We start from the raw sequence: 19831 nt of genomic DNA on the forward strand, positions 1-19831 counted from the left end.
TCCTCTTTATTAAGCTTGATATCAATGCTTTCAACTCATTACTGGGTGACTCGGGGGTTAATGAGTTTGGAAATAAATTTCCTCCCGGGGATCCCTGATAACCCCCACCCCCTTGTGATTGACCTGCAAAAGGAGACATACAAGACGTGGGATTATAATTACCAGGCCGCCTGGGAGTCGTCATCCCACCAGCCGCCGTGGTTCTGGAATCCTCCACGTCGTCCTCCTGCTTGAACTGGTCCTGGGTCGACCGCTAAGGGGTTCTTGACAAAGCCGTCTCAAAATCCCCAAACAGCCGTCCCTCTGTTGATCGCCAACACTGGTGTGCGTGCTCTGTGCCTCCCCCGTGATGGCAACAGACCCTCTACTGTTGCAATGGGGGGCATGGTTGCAGTCCCTCCCCCGGAACCGAGGCTCTCATCCCGCCATGTTAGTGAATCCCTCCTTGCCCGGGGCCTGCTCCTTCTAACATGACCTGGGACCGGAGGGTCTCTAGAGGGGCTTCTCCCACGCCGTTGTGCCCGCGCAGGCATCTCTAACGATAGCCTGTCTGGGGGCCTAGTACTGCGGACCGGCCTATTGGGCCTATCCCCTTAGGTTGCTCTGTGGGCATTCCTCCCCTCTGTAATTTTTTAACAGGCGCCTCACCGGACGGCCTGTCTTCCTGGGTGCTTTGTAAAGGACCCCGGAAGTAAGAAGGCTCAGACATCTCTTGAGCCCATCCATGTCCTGCCTCTTTTTTAACCGGCACCTCATCAGGCAGCTTGTCTTCCTGGGTCCTATGTACAGGACCCTGGAAGTAAGATGGCGCCGCCCGCGGCCCGCGATTCCGCTGCTCGGCGGGGGGTTCGCTGCGCTGACTGACGGAGCGCGCAGCATCAGTTGGAAGCATTCTGCCTGACGGACCCTGTTCCTGCACAGCGCCGCTCACCGCTGGAGACGCCGCGGCTTTTCTCCTTCTGGACCCTGCGTCCTACGGGACCTCGCTCCTGACCTCCGGCTGAATGGCCTCGCTACCCGAGCCACCGCTTACAATCCTGTTAATCATCCCCTCCAGCCAGCCCGGGGGGCGATCCCTGGCTGCTGCCTGCCTAAAAGCACGTCCATACCGGTAAGGAGCGGGACCCTTGGATGGGGGTTTATTAGCAGGCCGGATGTCCCTGGCCAAATCACCCCCTTAGGCTACTTTCACACTAGCGTCGGTACGGGCTCGTCGCAATGCGTCAGGCCGAGGTACCCACGCACGCTGTGAAAGATTTGCACAACGGGGGCAGCGGATGCAGTGTTTCAACGCATCCGCTGCCCCATTGTAATGTCCGGGGAGGAGGGGGCGGAGTTTCGGCTGTGCATGTGCGGTCGAAAATGGCGGAGACGCTCAAAAAAAGTTACATGTAACGTTTTTTGTGCGTCGCGGCCACCAAAACACGACGCATCCGTCGCACGATGGATGTCACGTGTGGCCATGTCGCAATGCGTCACTCATGCGAGTCTATGGAGAAAAGACGCATCCCGCAGGCAACTTTGCAGGATGCGCTTTTTCTCCAAAACGGCGCATTGCGACGTGCGTCACACGACGCTAGTGTGAAAGCAGCCTGACTCGTCCTTTTGTCCCTGAATCCCCCCCTCTGCCTATGTCATTTCCTCCCTACCATCTCGGACCATACCCATTGCCTCACCTTCCTCCTCCTCCCCTCCTTTTCCCCCCAACTTCATCCATATATCACTCCCTCCCTCCAAGTGTCATGGCCGCCTCCCCCTGCGTGTCGTGTCTGGCGGCTACTTTACACACGCTGCTCCGCACACCCAACACACCTGCGGCACCGCAACGTGCGGACAGGACCTGTGTGACGTCACAGTCATGTGATCAGTCACATGGTCAGGGGCGGAGCTCCAGGTGTCTCAGCACAGAGTCCTGCAGGCACCTGGAGCTCCGCCCCTGATCATGTGACTGATCACATGACTGTGACGTCACACAGGTCCTGTCCGCACACGGCGGTGCCGCTCTGCAGGTGGAGGTGTGTTGTTGTTATTATTAACCCCTTAGTGCCGGGCGCGCTCTGCGGTTCCTGTCGGGCGCCGGTCACACGCTGTTTCTGTGGCGGTTTTGTGCGTTTCTCTTTCTCCTCCTCTCATTATATGAGGATCCTTTGTCCTCCTCACACACGTTTCTCTTCTCCATCCTGTGAGTGATGTGGTGCGGTGTGAGGCTGCTGCAGAGGTCCCGGCCTCCGTCACTGAGGCTATTAACCCCTCACACGCCGGACCTTTTCCCTCCTCTCGGGCTGTGAGTGACTTTCCTCCTTTTCTCATGTGATTGGACAGAAACATCCCGAGTGCCTGCCACTCCACTGGTGTTTATTCCCCCCACTCCCTGTGTGCTGGGTCCGTGCCGGGCGCAGACTCCACAGGTGTTTTGTGATTTTATTCTTCCTTTATGGTTACTAGCGACTGTCGCTATATCAGTGGCCGTCACCATGGATACCGCAGGGCCTGCAATGCCTGCACTTGAGGAACGAGACGTCGTCAATCAGAAAAACTAGACTACGTTGCTAATCAGAGGAATGATCACGGTGGTCTACATGGAGACCCTCGGCACCAAGATGGCCGTGAGCACAGGCACCGGCGTGCCTCCTTCCCTGCCTGCCAGATCAATGATCAGACATTATATAGTGAGGTCCCACCCTGAGACAATGTAAAAAAAAATAAATTGTAAAAATAATATTTTTTTAAAAAATCCCTAAATAAAAGAAATAAATATTTTATCAATAACTAATTTTATTTACGTAGATAAAAAAAAACAATAAAAGTTCACCTATTATTATTATTATTATTATTATTTATTGTTATAGCGCCATTTATTCCATGGCGCTTTACATGTGAGGGGGGTATACATAAAAACAAGTACAATAGTCTTAAACAATACAAGTCATAACTGGTACAGGAGGAGAGAGGACCCTGCCCGCGAGGGCTCACAATCTACAAGGGATGGGTGATAATACAGTAGGCGAGGGTAGAGCTGGTCGTGCAGCGGTTTGGTCGATCGGTGGTTACTGCAGGTTGTAGGCTTGTCGGAAGAGGTGGGTCTTCAGGCTCTTTTTGAAGGTTTCGATGGTAGGTGAGAGTCTGATATGTTGTGGTAGAGAGTTCCAGAGTAGGGGAGATGCGCGAGAGAAATCTTGTATGCGATTGTGGGAAGAGGAGATAAGACGGGAGTAGAGAAGGAGATCTTGTGAGGATCGGAGGTTGCGTGCAGGAAAGTACCGGGAGACGAGGTCACAGATGTATGGAGGAGACAGGTTTTGGATGGCTTTGTATGTCATGGTTAGGGTTTTGTAATGGAGTCTCTGGGCAATTGGGAGCCAGTGAAGGGATTGACAGAGGGGAGAAGCTGGGGAATAGCGGGGGGACAGGTGGATTAGTCGGGCAGCAGAGTTTAGAATAGATTGGAGGGGTGCGAGAGTGTTTGAGGGGAGGCCACAGAGCAGGAGGTTGCAGTAGTCAAGGCGAGAGATGATGAGGGCATGGACTAGGGTTTTTGCAGATTCTTGGGTGAGGAATGAACGGATGCGTGAAATATTTTTGAGTTGAAGTCGGCAGGAAGTGGAAAGGGTTTGGATATGTGGTTTGAAGGAGAGATCAGCATCAAGGATTACTCCGAGGCAGCGAGCTTGTGGGACTGGGGAGAGTGGGCAGTCATTTACTGTAATTGATAGGTTCGTAGGGGGGGTCATGTGAGATGGGGGAAAGATGATGAATTCTGTTTTGTCCATGTTGAGTTTCAGATATCTAGTGGAGAAGAAGGATGAAATAGTGGACAGACATTGAGGGATTCTGGTTAGTAGGGAGGTGATATCTGGTCCAGAGATGTAGATCTGTGTGTCATCAGCATAAAGATGATACTGAAAGCCATGAGATTCTATGAGCTGTCCCAGGCCAAAGGTGTAAATAGAGAACAGCAGGGGCCCTAGGACTGAACCTTGTGGGACTCCGACAGATAGGGGGCGAGGTGAGGAGGTGGTGTGTGAGTGGGAGACGCTGAATGTCCGGTCTGTTAGGTATGATGAGATCCAGGAGAGGGCCAAGTCTGTGATGCCGAGGGATGAGAGGGTCTGTAATAATAGGGAATGGTCCACTGTGTCAAAGGCAGCCGACAGGTCCAGGAGGAGGAGGACAGAGTAATGTCGCTTGCTCTTGGCAGTTAAGAGGTCATTGGTGACCTTAGTAAGGGCAGTTTCAGTGGAGTGGTGTGACCGGAAGCCAGATTGTAAGCGGTCGAAGAGGGAGCAAGAAGAGAGATGGGAGGACAGTTCAAGGTAGACGTGTTGTTCCAGTAGCTTGGAGGCGTATGGGAGAAGTGATATAGGGCGATAGCTAGATACAGAGGATGGGTCAAGAGAGGGCTTTTTGAGGATAGGTGTGATGGAGGCATGTTTAAAGCTTGAGGGGAAAACACCAGTTGTTAGTGATAGGTTGAAGAGATGGGTTAGGGTTGGGATGAAGACTGTGGTGAGGTTTGGGATGAAGTGGGATGGGATCGGGTCGAGTGCACAGGTGGTGAGATGTGATCTTGAGAGTAGAGTGGAGAGTCGATCTTCTGTAATGGTGGAGAAGTTGGTTTTGAAGGTGGAGGGCTGGGAAGTCGGGAGGAAGGGCTCTGGGGGTTGTTGACCAAAACTGTCCCTGATGTTATCAATTTTCGGCTTGAAAAATGAGGCAAAGTCTTCAGCTGAGATGAGTGGGGAGGGAGGAGGTGCTGGGGGGCGGAGGAGAGAATTGAAGGTGTTGAATAACTGTTTAGGGTTGTGACACCTATTTGGTGTCGCCGCGTCTGCAACGACCCGCCCTATTAAACTGTCCCACTAGTTAACCCCTTCAGTGAACGCCGTAAAAAAATAAATAAAACCGAGGCAAAAAACAATGCTTTATCATCACACCGCCGAACAAAAAGCGGAATAATACGCGATCAAAAAGAGGGATATAAATAAAAATTAAACCGCTGAAAACGTCATCTTGTCCCGCAACAAAAACAAGCCATCAGTGGAAAAATAAAAAAAAAGTTATAGCTCGCAGAATAAAGCAATGCAAAAAAACATATTTTTTCTATAAAATAGCTTTTATTGTGTAAAACGCCAAAAACGTAAAAAGATATAAACGAGGCATCGCTGTAAGCGTACAGACCCGAAAACTAAAACTGCCTTACCAAACATGGAACGATATACAAAAAAAGTCATTCCTGAATTGCTGGTTTTTGTTCACTCTGTCTCCCAAAAATCAGAATAGAAGGCGATCAAAAAATGTCACATGCCCGAAAATGGTACCAATAAAAACGTCAGCTCGTCCCGTTAAAAACAAGACCTCACATGACTCTGTCAGCCGAAATATAAAAAATTATAGCGCTCAAAATGTGGTGATGCAAATACTAATTTTTGCAATAAAAAATGTCTTTTAGTGTGTGACAGCTGCCAAACATAAAAACCACCATAAATCTGGTATCACTGTAATCGGGCCAACACGAATAATAAAGTCTCCTAATCACTTATACCACACAAGGAACGGCATAAAAAAAATAAAACCAATTCTTCACAAGCTGTTGATTTTTTTTAATTCTGCCTCCCAAAGATCGCAGTAAGGTTCAGCGCACATTTATCCTGCGCTCTGCGCTGAGCGCTTACACTGGGGTTTTCATGTATATCTCTGAAATACGTGACTCAGACAGAACCTCCTGCTGAAGATCCCCTATAATGAGGCAGATGGAGGCACTGTGGACACCACAGGATCTGCGATCCGGTGGCGTCCGTCTTTTTAGGATTGCATTAAAGTGCCGTCAGACACAGTTTTGTGCTCTTCTGAAAAGAAGGACTCTGCTGAACAGGGGTCAGACAGTGTCCAGAGTAACTCTTCTGCCTCACTATAGTGAATGGATCTATCGGGGGTTTCATCGGAATTGCGTCACTCAGAGATTTAGATGGAAACCACAAAGTCAGTGCTCAGTGTAGCGCGCCGGATAACTGTGATCCTGAACATTATGTAAAATGGTCCCAATAAATGCTTACACTCAATTCAGAAAAAAAGCAAGTCCCCACTCAGATCTGTCAACTGTTAATGGAAATATAGGGGGCTTCCACGTTACTGGTAGCACAAAGGCTCTGGAAAAGTAAAGTAGCTTCTTGCACCCCAAAAGAAATCCAGCAAATTCTCCCAAATCCAAATGCCCCCCTCCCTTCTGAGCCTCAGTGTGCCTAAACCACATATAGCGCCCACATGTTTGGCATTTCTATAGTGATGAGAACCCACCTGATTTACAGGTGTGTGTCTCCAGAAGCATGGGCTGGGTGTAACGTACTGGTCACTACAGCGTACTGGTCACTACAGCGTACTGGTCACTACAGCGGCAGTTTGCAGTTTTCACTCAGCAATATCCACTGTTGCCTGTTTCTAGAAAAACACCCATGGAGTCAAAACTGTCATTACACCTGTAGATAAAATCCCAAAGGGGTATAATTTCCAAAACTGGGTCAATTAAGGGGGATGCTGCTTTTCTAGCTCTTAAGGGCTCTTCATATGTAATCCACAAACTACTGTATTTTTTGGATTAGAAGACTCACTTTTTCCCCCCCAGATTTGGGGCTAAATGGGGGTTTGTCTAATAATGCAAATATACCTTACTGGCCGCAGTGGAGCAGGGTCCTAGGGTCGCTGCTGGAGGAGACAAGAGTGGAACATTGCTGCAGACTGCAAGCTGGGATGATGGGGTGTTCGGTGGTCCGGGGATTCCTCCGACATTTGGTGAAAGCCGGGAGCCCCCGCACTTCCATGGTTTACTATTCGGTGGACTCTGGGAAAATGGCTGCCAGGGGCGGCGCAGATGGAGATGAGATCTCAGGGCCAAGATCTCCATCTGCACAAATGCCGCCCCCGGCAGCCATTTTCCCAGAGTCCACCGAATAGTAAACCATGGAAGTGCGGGGGCTCCCGGCTTTCACCAAATGTTGGCGGAGTCCCCCCACCACCGAACTGTCCACACTGTCGCACATCCGAACACCCCTTTCTCCCAGTCTGGGGTCTGCAGCATCGCCCCACTCCCGCCTCACCGCAGCCACCACCCCCGGTAAGCAATAAGACGCATGGATTATAAGAAGCACCACCATTTTATTAAAAAAAAATTTTTTTTCTCCTATTTTTCTCAAAATTTGGGGTGCTTCTTGCATCTTATAAACCGCAAAATACGGTAGTCAGGAAATCCTGAGCTCTCTAGTCACTCTGTAGTACTGTACAGCCACATATGGGGTATTTCTACATTGAGCAGAAATTGTGGGAAAAATTCTGGTGCCATTTGTACCCATTTCCCAGTGTGAAAATGTAAAACGTGGGGCTAATACACAATTTTGGTGGTAAAAATGTAAAAAAAAATTTCTTCACTGCCCAATGGTATAAAAGTTTGTGACACACCTGTGGGGTCAATATAATCTCTGCACCCCTAGATGATTTCATTGAGAAGCTTTATTGGTAAAATGGGGTCAGTTACGGGGGGTTCTGCTGTTCTGGCACCTCAGGGGCTCTGTCATTGTCACATGGCACCCTCAAACAAGTGTAGTAAAATATGCATTGTAATATGGAGCTACTTCCCTTCTGAGCCTTGGACTGTGCCTGAAAAGCAGTTTTTTGACCACATATGGGGTATCGATGAACTCAGGAGAAATTGCACAACAAACTTTGGGGTCCATTTTCTCTTTTTGTGAAAATACAAAATTCATAGCTAAAAAAGATTTTTGTGGGAAAAATGTGTTTTGTTTTTTTTATTTTCACGGCTTAACGTTATAAAATTCTGTGAAGACCTGTGGGTTCAAGGTGCTCAATACAAGTCTAGATAAGGTCCATAAGGGGCCTAATTTCCAAAATGGGGTCATTTGTGGGGGGTTTCCACTGTTTAGGCATATCAGGGGCTCGCCAAACGCAACATGGCATCCGCTAATTATTCCATCAAATTTTGCATTCCAAAAGTCAAATGTCGCTCCTTCCCTTCTGAGCACTTCCGTGCGCACAAACAGTTGTTTTCCTCCACATATTGGGTATCGGCATACTAAGGAGAAATTGCACAACAAATCGTATGGCATAATTTCTCCTTTTACCTTTATTTACATGCAAAATTTGGAGCTAAAATGATTTATTTGGGGAAAATGTGATATTTTTTTTTTTTATTTCCATGGCTCTACATTATAAACTTCTGTGAAACACCTGTGGGTTAAAGGTGCTCAATACACATCTAGATAAGTCCTTTGGGGGGGGGGTCTAGTTTCAAAAATGGTGTTATTTGTTGGGGGTTTCCACTGTTTAGGCACATCAGGGGCTCTCCCAACGCGACATGGCAACAGCTAATTATTCCAGCATATTTTACATTCAAAAAGTCAAATGGCGCTCCTCCCTTCCGAGCCATGCCGTGTGCCCAAACAGTAGATTTCCCCAACTTATGGGGTATCGGCATGCTCATGAGAAATTGAACAACAAAATGTATGGTCCATTTTCTCCTGTTACCTCTTGCGAAAGTAAAAAAATTTAGTTCTAAAGGAAGAATATATAGAATTGAGAGTCCTCAGTGGTTGATACCTTTTAATGGCTAACTGAAAAGATGGTAACACATTGCAAGCTTTCGAGACTACTCGGGTCTCTTCATCAGGCTAGACTAATACAACGTCTGAAGAATAACATATTTATGCACAACACAGCACAGAAATAACGCAATAGATAAGACAAGTGACGTGAAGCAGAATTATCATTATGGGAGAGGGATAAACATAAATAATGGAAAAGTTCATAGATAAGGAGTGTGAAGGTTTTATTGCCCTCTGGTGTAAAGGAAAATTTTTGCGAAATAAAAGTAAATGTTTATTTTTTCCTTCCACATTCCAAAAATTCCTGCGAAGCACCTAAAGGGTGAATACACTTCTTGAATGTGGTTTTGAGCACCTTGAGGGGTGCAGTTTAGTTCCAAAATTGTGCTGATGTAAAGTAGGCATATGGTAAATGTTATTTATTAACTATTTTGTGCAATAGGACTCTGATTTAAGGGCATAAAAATTAAAAGCTTGAAAATTGTGAAATTTTTGCCAAATTTCTGTTTTGTTTTGTTTTTTTTACAAATAAACACAAGTCATATGGAAGAAATTTTACCGCTATCATAAAGTACAATATGTCTCGAGAAAACATTCTCAGATTTACAACGATCCGTTGAAGCATTCCAGAGTTATTACCTCATAAAATGACAGTAGCCAGAATTGTAAAAATTGGCTCGGTCATTACGGTGAAAACAGGCTAGGTCACAAAGGGGTTAAGGGACTCGATTGTTATGATTGAGTCACCGTAGGAGGCAAAAACAGAAATGCTAGCTAAGTCCAGAAAACCAGAGAAGTTGGCAACTATCAGATTGCAGACCCCTGAACCTATCAACACAACTAGCAGTAGCCGTGGGGGGTTCCTACGATGACCTAGACCCCTCGATCACAGCCGGAGAGATACATAGGCCTAAAGAAGGAAAGGGGAAATCTAACTGCCCCAGAGCAGACCCCAAAGCAATAGGCAGCCCCCCACATATAATGACGGTGAAGCAAGATGAAAACACTTACACAGACAGAAAGACAGGCTGAGCAAAGACGGGGCCCAAAAACTACCTAGATAGGACCGGATAGGAAGGCTGCTGTCTGCAATCTGCCAAAACCCTATCAGAGACCAAAGCCAACAAGCTGATATAAAAATGGCCCTGAAGCAACTAAGCTTCAAAAACTAAATCAGCACTCAGGTACTTTCAGAAGACAGAGCTCACGGAACACTGCACACTCCAGCAGGGAGTGGCAGAATCCAAAAAGCAAGAAAAACAAATCTTAAATGCAAAAAGGCAAAACAGAAAACTTAGCTTTAGGAGAGCAGGAATCAGACTGGTGTCCAAGAGTCCACAGAGAAGTCACCCGCAGGGCAGAAAGGGCGTAGGCTGCCTTAAATCCAGTCAGTGACTCCACTCAGCCAATCGTCTTCATCAGTCCCAGGTGCCCGACAATCAGGCTCACTACCTTCCTTCACCAGAATAGGGAGTTCACCAGGCCTCAGCGACGGAGGGGAGAATGAACTCACAACACTCGATCCTCCAATTGTCCTATCGCTTGGTCTATACACAGCAATACTAGAGCACTGCGATGTATAATGACAATCACGGTCTCATATGAACACCAGCTGCAGTCTGGCTTTCACGTAAGGATCATAATGACAGGCACAGGGGTCTTCAGCAGACCACCGGCCATCATGGTCACCCATCGGCACCTTGTGATTGCCTGCCTTAGGATGAAGGTAACTTTACCAAAAATATCAGGCCTGATTTATTATTGAATTTGCTTCTATTTTTCCCTATTTTTATATTTTAGGCCATTTTTTGTTCTGCTCAAAACTCTTATTTGATCTCGCGCCTATTTTCATGTGTATTTTCCACTTATCCATCTGCTTTGTTCCTCTGTTCATCTTTGTGATCGCTTTTCTCAGTTCATCCACTTGCTCACTTCATCCACTTGCCTCACCTTCATCCACTTGCCCCACTTCATCCACTTGCCTCAAACCACTTGCCTCACCTCGTCCACTTGCCCCACTTCATCCATTTGCCCCACTTCATCAGCTTGCCTCACTTCAACCACTTGCCACACTTCATCCGCTTACCCCATTTCATCCACTTGCCCCACTTCAACTACTTGCCCCACTTCATCAACTTGCCTAAAACCATTTGACTCGCTTCATCCACTTGCCTCACTTCGTCCACTTGCCCCACTTCATCCACTTGCCTCAAACCACTTGCCTGGCCTCGTCCACTTACCTCACTTTATCCACTTGCCCCATTTCATCCGCTTGCCTCACTTCATCCGCTTGCCTCACTTCATCCGCTTGCCTCACTTCATCCGCTTGCCTCACTTCATCCGCTTGCCTCACTTCATCCGCTTGCCTCACTTCAACCGCTTGCCTCACTTCAACCGCTTGCCTCACTTCAACCGCTTGCCTCACTTCAAACACTAGCCTCACTTCAACCACTTGCCTCACTTCAACCACTTGCCTCACTTCACTTCAACCACTTTCCTCACTTCAACCACTTGCCTCAAACCACTTGCCCCACTTCATCTACTTGCCCCACTTCAACCACTTACCTAAAACCATTTGACTCACTTCATCAACTTCCCTCACTTCATTCACTTGCCCCACTTCAGCTTCTTGCCCCACTTCAGCTACTTACCTCACTTCATCCACTTGCCTCACTTCATCCACTTGCCTCACTTCATCCACTTGCCTCACTTCATCCACTTGCCCCACTTCAACCAGTTGCTTCACTTAATCCGCTTGCCCCACTTCATCCAGTTGATTCACTTCATCCACTTGCCCTACTTCATCCTCTTGACTCACTTCATCCACTTGCCCCACTTCATCCACTTGCCCTACTTCAACCACTTGCCTAAAACCATTTGACTCACTTCATCAACTTCCCTCACTTCATTCACTTGCCCCTTTTCACCGGCTTGCCCCACTTCATCAGCTTGCCTCACTTAAATCACTTGCGTCACTTAGTTCACTCGCCTCACTTCAACCACTCGCCTCACTTCGTTCACTTGCCCCACTTCAGCCCCTTGCCCCACTTCAACCCCTTGCCCCACTTCAACCCCTTGCCCCACTTCAACCCCTTGCCCCACTTCAACCCCTTGCCTCACTTCAACCCCTTGCCTCATAGAATCGTAGAGTTGGAAGGGACCTCCTGGGCCATCTGGTCCAACCCCCTGCTCAATGCAGGATTCGCTAAATCATCCCAGTCAGACGTCTGTCCAGCCTCTGTTTGAAGACTTCCATTGAAGGAGAACTCGCCACTTCTCGTGGCAGCTTGTTCCACTCATTGATCACTCTAACTGTCAAAAAGTTTTTTCTAATATCTAATCTGTGTCTCCTCCCATTCAGTTTCATCCCATTGCTTTTAGTCTTTCCTTGTGCAAATGAGAATAAAGTTGATCCTTCTACAATGTGACAGCCCTTTAGATATTTGTAGACAGCTATTAAGTCTCGTCTCAGTCTTCTCTTTTGCAAACTAAACATTCCCAAATCCTGCAACCTTTCCTCATAAGACAGGGTTTGCAGACTGGTCACCATTCTGGTCGCTCTTTTCTGAACTTGCTTCAGTTTGTTGATGTCTTTTTTAAAGTGTGGTGGCCAAAACTGGACACAATATTCCAGATGAGGTCTGACCAAAGAGGAGTAGAGGGCAATAATGACTTCACGTGATCTAGACTGTATGCTTCTGTTAATACATCCTAGAATTGCATTTGCCTTTTTTGCTGCTGCATCACACTGTTGACTCATATTCAGTCTGTGATCTATTAGTATACCCAAGTCTTTTTCACATGTGCTGTTGCTTAGCCCTATTCCTCCCATTCTGTATATGCTTTTTTCATTTTTATTGCCCAGATGTAGTACTTTGCATTTTTCCCTGTTAAAAACCATTCTGTTAGTTGCTGCCCACTTCTCCAGTTTATTTATATCTTTTTGAATCCTCTCTCTCTCTTCTCTAGTATTAGCTATCCCTCCTAGCTTTGTGTCATCAGCAAATTTAATCAGTTTACCCTCAATTCCTTCATCTAAATCGTTGATAAATATGTTGGACAATACAGGGCCCAGGACAGAGCCCTGTGGTACCCCACTTGAGACATTCTTCCAACTGGATGTGCAGCCATTTACCACCACTCTTTGGGTCCGATCACTAAGCCAGTTATGAATCCACCTAACAGTTGCCTTGTCCATTCCATACTTAGTCATTTTTTCAATAAGGATTGTATGAGATACTTTGTCAAATGCTTTGCTGAAGTCAAGATATACTATATCTACAGCATTTCCTTGATCCACCCAATCAGTGATTCCGTCATAGAAGGAAATTAAGTTAGTCTGACATGACTTATTAGTTACAAACCCATGCTGACTCTGTTTAATCACTTCATTCTTATCCAGGTACTGACATACATGTTGTTTAATAATTTGTTCAAACATCTTTCCTGGTATAGAAGTCAGACTCACCGGCCTATAGTTGCCTGGGTCCACCTTCTTCCCCTTTTTGAAGATAGGAACAACAATTGCTCTTCTCCAGTCTTCTGGGACTTCTCCTGTTCTCCAAGAATTTTCAAAGATTATGGAGAGGGGTTCAAAAATTTCTTCTGCTATCTCCTTCAGTACTCTGGGGTGTAATTCATCTGGACCTGGAGACTTGAATTCATTTAGGTTAGCTAAGTGTTTCCTCACTATCTTTCTGTTTATAGATATCCTGGATTCTTCTATTCCCTTAATAGGACAGTGAAGAACAGTTGATGTTACATTTCCTTTCTGAGAGAAAACGGATGCAAAATAGGAATTTAAAAGTTCGGCCTTCTCAACATCCTGTCTTACCATTTCATCATTTTCATCCTGTAAAAATCCTATAGCATCTTTGACTATTCTTTTACTTTTGACATATCCCCAAAATCCTTTATTATTGCTTTTGACATCTCTTGCAAGCCTCAATTCATTGTCAGCTTTAATAATCTGATTTGTGCCCTGCAGGATCTGCAGACAGCATTATATTCTTCTTTAGATATGCCTCCCTCTTTCCATTTTATAAACATTTTTTTTCCTTTTTAGCATGTGCTTAAGCTCTGTGTTCATCCATCCTGGTTTCCTTAAATGCTTCCTATTCTTCCCTCTTTTCGGAATTGTTAACATTTGTGCTTTGAGAATTTCATTTTTCAAGATTTCCCATCCTTCCTGGACATTTTTGTCTTTAAGGATATCTAGCCATTGGATCCCTCCAATTCTCTTTCTGAGTCCCTTAAAATCTGCCTTTCTGAAATCTAACCTTGACGTCTGAGTCTTCACAGGTCTTCCTCCTCTAGTTATCCAAAATTCTAAAATAGCATGGTCGCTACCTCCTAGGGTCCCAGCCACTTTTACCTCCTCAACCATTTCCTCCCTGTTTATAAGGATTAGATCCAAGGTAGCAGTTCCCCTTGTTTTCTCCCCTACCTTTTGGAAGATAACGTTGTCAGCAAGAGAGGATAAGAATTTCCTTGACCTGTTAGTTTTGCCTGAGAGAGATTCCCAACAAATGTCTGGATAGTTGAAATCTCCCATGACATCTATGTCATATTTTTTGGAGAACTTGGCCATTTGATGCATAAAGAGTTCATCCATATCTTCAGCTTGCACAGGCGGCCTGTAGTAAATGCCTACAATGGTCTCCTTTCCATTGTTCTGTCCTTGTATTCTTACCCAAACAGTTTCCACAGAACTCCCAGTCTCTGAAGCTTCAATCTCTGTGCAGATATACGTGTTTCTAACATACAATGCGACACCCCCTCCTCGTTTATCAAGTCTGTTTCTTGCAAATAAGTTGTATCCTTCTAGCCTTGTATTCCAATCATGTGTATCGTCCCACCAAGTTTCAGTGATTACAATGACATCATATTTCTTTTCCTGTGTTAGTAGTTCCAATTCTCCTTGTTTGTTGCCCATGCTTTGTGCATTAGTATAGAAACATTTTAGTTTGTGATTGGTTTCTCTTTCTCCAATATTTTTATTAATTAGATTCTTTCGTCTTTGTTCTTCCTTTCCACTTCTAATAGCAGAGTTCTCAATAGCATTTGTCAGGTGTATGGCTTTTTCTGGTCTTTTGCTTCCCTTCCCACGTTGTTCTAGTTTAAAGCTCTCCTTACAAGTGTAGCAAGGCGACTTCCAAATACCTGCTTTCCAGTCTTCGTAAGGTGCACCCCATCTCTAGCAAGTAGTCCATCGTATAGGTAATTCACTCCGTGATCCATAAATCCAAATCGTTGCTGACGGCACCATCGACGTAGCCAGTTGTTCACCTCCAGAATCTTATTCCACCTCCTTGTTCCATGGCCATCCACTGGGAGGATGGAAGAGAAGACCACCTGCGCTTCAACCCCTTGCCTCACTTCAACCCCTTGCCTCACTTCATCCACTTTCTTCACTTCTTCAACTTTTTTCATTTGCCCCACTTCCTCGATCTCCCCCATTTCCCTTACTTCCTCCACTTCCCTCACTTCTCCCACTTCCTCCATCTCCTCCACTTCCCCCATTTCCTCCACAAGCCTGTTTGTAACCTTTTAAAAAAATTTGGTGCAAAAAATGGTAATGAATACGAGACAAAACAGAAAAGTGACTTTAAAAACTCTGAAAATGTTGAATTGTTTCCTCCGTTATAGGGTAAGTGATAACTCACTGATCGGTGGGGTCCATCTATAGTGGAACGTTCACGGTGCACTGTACACCCCATCGCCGCCACACTCATTCTCTACGGGTCTGTATCTTTCCGGCAGCCCCATAGAAAATGAATGGAGTGGGGGTCCGACATCCGAACTGCTGCTTCAATTAAAATTCTTTCTGTCGATCATTGTGAGTCCTAATGGTCGGGCCCCCACCGATCGGTACAACAACTTGTTTCCTCCAGCCAACCCTTTAAATATGGCACGTAAACAAAACAAAAAATGCAATGCAGACATAAGCAAAGCTTCAGTGATGAGTTTCTCCCTTGTGTTCTCCCACTTGTGACCACATTTTTCTTAGGGATCCATAAGTGACTGCACTTTTTGGAGAGCGGAGCCGAGTGCAGCTCATATCCACAACTCTCGGGAATCTTATGTACAATACACTATGATGTCACTGACAACTGGGGCGTTCGAGGCTCCTGAGCCCACCCCATACAGGCGCCCCTCACTAGGACCTTCTATTACATCATCCAACAGGAAGGGGTCAAACTCATCAATGTAGAGAGAACACAACATCTGCACCGGCATCTCCTCCTATTATCTATACTAAATGTCATTGCTATGGGGTTTGGTGTCATTTTTATTTTTTCCATCTTCTTTCAATTCAGAATGAAGAGGGACAAGACCAAGATGGCAGACAAAATATTAAACCTCGCCCTAGAAATAATCTTCCATCTTACCGGAGAGGTGAGAGGCTCTGATGTCATCACATGACCTCATTATCTATGGGAATAACAGGGGATGTGACCGGAGAGGTGAGAGGCTCTGATGTCATCACATGACCTCATTATCTATGGGAATAACAGGGGATATGACCGGAGAGGTGAGAGGCTCTTATGTCATCACGTGACCTCATTATCTATGGGAATAACAGGGGATATGACCGGAGAGGTGAGAGGTTCTGATGTCATCACATCACCTCATAATCTATGGGAATAACAGGGGATGTGACCGGAGAGGTGAGAGGCTAAGATGTTATCACATGACCTCATTATCTATGGGAATAACAGGGGATGTGACCGGAGAGGTGAGAGGCTCTGATGTCATCACATGACCTCATTATCTATGGGAATAACAGGGGATATGACCGGAGAGGTCAGAGGCTCTGATGTCATCACGTGACCTCATTATCTATGGGAATAACAGGGGATGTGACCGGAGAGGTGAGAGGCTCTGATGTCATCACATGACCTCATTATCTATGGGAATAACGGGGGATATGACCGGAGAGGTGAGAGGTTCTGATGTCATCACATGACCTCATTATCTATGGGAATAACAGGGGATATGACCGGAGAGGTGAGAGGCTCTGATGTCATCACGTGACCTCATTATCTATGGGAATAACAGGGGATATGACCGGAGAGGTGAGAGGTTCTGATGTCATCACATGACCTCATTATCTATGGGAATAACAGGGACTATGACCGGAGAGGTTCTGATGTCATCACATGACCTCATTATCTATGGGAATAACAGGATATGACCGGAGAGGTGAGAGGCTCTGATGTCATCACATGACCTCATTATCTATGGGTATAACAGGGGATATGACCGGAGAGGTGAGAGGCTCTGATGTCATCACATGACCTCATTATTTATCTATGGGAATAACAGGGGATATGACCGGAGAGGTGAGAGGCTCTGATGTCATCACATGACCTCATTATCTATGGGTATAACAGGGGATATGACCGGAGAGGTGAGAGGCTCTGATGTCATCACATGACCTCATTATTTATCTATGGGAATAACAGGGGATATGACCGGAGAGGTGAGAGGCTCTGATGTCATCACATGACCTCATCTATGGGAATAACGGGATATGACCGGAGAGGTGAGAGGCTCTGATGTCATCACATGACCTCATTATCTATGGGAATAACGGGATATGACCGGAGAGGTGAGAGGTTCTGATGTCATCACATGACCTCATTATCTATGGGAATAACAGGGACTATGACCGGAGAGGTTCTGATGTCATCACATGACCTCATTATCTATGGGAATAACAGGATATGACCGGAGAGGTGAGAGACTCTGATGTCATCACATGACCTCATTATCTATGGGTATAACAGGGGATATGACTGGAGAGGTGAGAGGCTCTAATGTCATCACATGACCTCATTATTTATCTATGGGAATAACCGGGGATATGACCGGAGAGGTGAGAGGCTCTGATGTCATCACATGACCTCATTATTTATCTATGGGAATAACAGGGGATATGACCAGAGAGGTGAGAGGTTCTGATGTCATCACATGACCTCATTATCTATGGGAGTAACAGGGACTATGACCGGAGAGGTGAGAGGTTCTGATGTCATCACATGACCCCATTATCTATGGGAATAACAGGGGATATGACCGGAGAGGTGAGAGGCTCTGATGACATCACATGACCTCATTATCTATGGGAATAACAGGGGATATGACCGGAGAGGTGAGATGCTCTGATGTCATCACATGACCTCATTATCTATGGGAATAACAGGGACTATGACCGGAGAGGTGAGAGGCTCTGATGTCATCACATGACCTCATTATCTATGGGAATAACAGGGGATATGACCGGAGAGGTGAGAGGCTCTGATGTCATCACATGACCTCATTATCTATGGGAATAACAGGGGATATGACCGGAGAGGTGAGAGGCTCTGATGTCATCACATGACCTCATTATCTATGGGAATAACAGGGGATATGACCGGAGAGGTGATGGACTCTGGAGATGTCTGTAGTGATATTATTAATGTCTCCACACTCAGGATTACACAGTAGTGAAGACCTCTAGTGATCGCTGTCAGGCCCCTATGTCTGAAGGACGGGGAGGAACCCTTTCCCCAATCCCAGGGCCTCCACCGCACCCCCGGATACATGAGGACATCAATGCCCAGAAGATCCTAGAACTCACCAACAAGATGATTGAGCTGCTGACTGGAGAGGTGACACTGCTGGGAATGCTGGGACATTATACAGGACAGCACTGGAGGATTCTTGGTGATGACGGTATCATTGTGTGTGTCAGGTTCCTATAAGGTGTCAGGACGTCACCGTCTATTTCTCCATGGAGGAGTGGGAGTATCTAGAAGGACACAAGGATCGGTACCAGGAGGTGATGGAGGAGCACCGGCCCCGCACATCACCAGGTAATAGACAGGACTAAATACACATTATTGTTTACACATTTTCCCTTTGTGGGGGAATCAATCAGGACGGAGAATTGGACAGGAGTTATCTGTGGCCTCCACCCGCACCGTTCCCTTTTTGGGGGTCTTCTTGCTGGTTCTCTGTAGTTCTCATTTCGTCACATTCATTTGCAAATAGCAATAATATTTTTTATATATATGTTTTTTTGCTGAGTTTGTGATATACTCCATGTAGAGTAAGGGAGAATGGTAAAAAAAATCCCACATTCCCACCATTGTTTTTTATTTGTTTTTACCATTACGGTGATAACCAACACCTTTCTTTTTTACTATTTTATTTGCTTAAAAAAATCAAAACTTTGTAAAAAAAAAAAATCTTTATATATTTTTTGTTCATTTTATTTTAGTTGCTTTTGCAGTTTTGTGGTACATACAATGTTTACATGCTGATTACTTTAATTTTACTTGTGTTTTTTTCCTGTTTACAGAATTTACAAATCAGGTTAATTCATCTTGTGTCATAGATTGGACTTTTCCGGACGCTGTGATGCCAAGTATGTATTCTCTTCTCTTTTTCTCTTTTTTTTTTTTTACATTTTATTTTTGTTAACTTAGGTAAAGAGGGCATTCCGTTCTTTGTATTTTTTTAAAGAACTTTTTCTTTTTTCACTCTTTGTTAGTTTTCTGGGTTGAACAGCTTGTGCCGCAGACAGGACCTGACTTTACCAGTGATTCACTAAAAGCAAATACCAGGAGGTCTGGACGCCTTCTTGTATGATATAATATGACAGGTTATGGTACTAAATTCTGCGAAGGGACGTTGATCCGTGGGACTACTCTGGACGGAATCTTTCCGCTAATATTGGGCAATTAGTATCCGCCTCGTGGTGTTTGTGCCCTCCTTTGGATCAACATGTTAGGTTGGTCTTATGTCTACATTCAACCTTAAAAGCTATAAATGCTCATAGACATCAGACAGAACCTGACATTTTCTGTAGTATCAGCAACCATGGCTGTTGTCTACATGACCGTGCAGCTCCTCCCCTATGACCTATCATACAGCTCCTCCCCTCTGACCTAACATGTAGCCCCTCCCCTCAGATTTATCATACATCTCCTCCCCTCTGACCTACCATGCAGACCCTCCCCTCTGACCTATCATGCAGCCTCTTTCCTCTGACTTATCATGCCACTCCTCCACTCTGACCTACGTTGCAGCCCCTTCCCTCTGACCTACCATGCATCTCCTCCCCTCTGACCTACCATGTAGTTCCTCCCCTTTGACATATACAGCTCCATCTCCTGACCTAGTATGCAGCTCCTTGTATTGCCAAGTTTTTAACACTAAGGTTCAGATAC

At 45.7% G+C, this 19831-nt stretch overlaps 2 protein-coding genes across 2 annotated transcripts in view; both read left to right on the forward strand.

Annotated features, from left to right (window-relative positions):
- The window catches only part of LOC141060422 (uncharacterized), a 71628-nt gene that overhangs the window by 39862 nt on the left and 11935 nt on the right, over window positions 1-19831 (forward strand). The window lies entirely within an intron of this gene.
- On the forward strand, window positions 710-19356 carry LOC141060431 (oocyte zinc finger protein XlCOF7.1-like). The gene is made up of 6 exons (XM_073556681.1): window positions 710-1111; window positions 15929-16007; window positions 18092-18268; window positions 18352-18472; window positions 18961-19026; window positions 19153-19356. Exons 1-6 carry the CDS (start codon window positions 1005-1007, stop codon window positions 19248-19250), a joined length of 648 nt encoding a protein of 215 aa, XP_073412782.1. The 5' UTR covers window positions 710-1004; the 3' UTR covers window positions 19251-19356.

The sequence above is a fragment of the Dendrobates tinctorius genome, unplaced genomic scaffold (genome assembly GCF_039654945.1).
Source record: "Dendrobates tinctorius isolate UK_male_01 unplaced genomic scaffold, ASM3965494v1 ptg000237l, whole genome shotgun sequence".
NCBI lineage: Eukaryota > Metazoa > Chordata > Amphibia > Anura > Dendrobatidae > Dendrobates > Dendrobates tinctorius.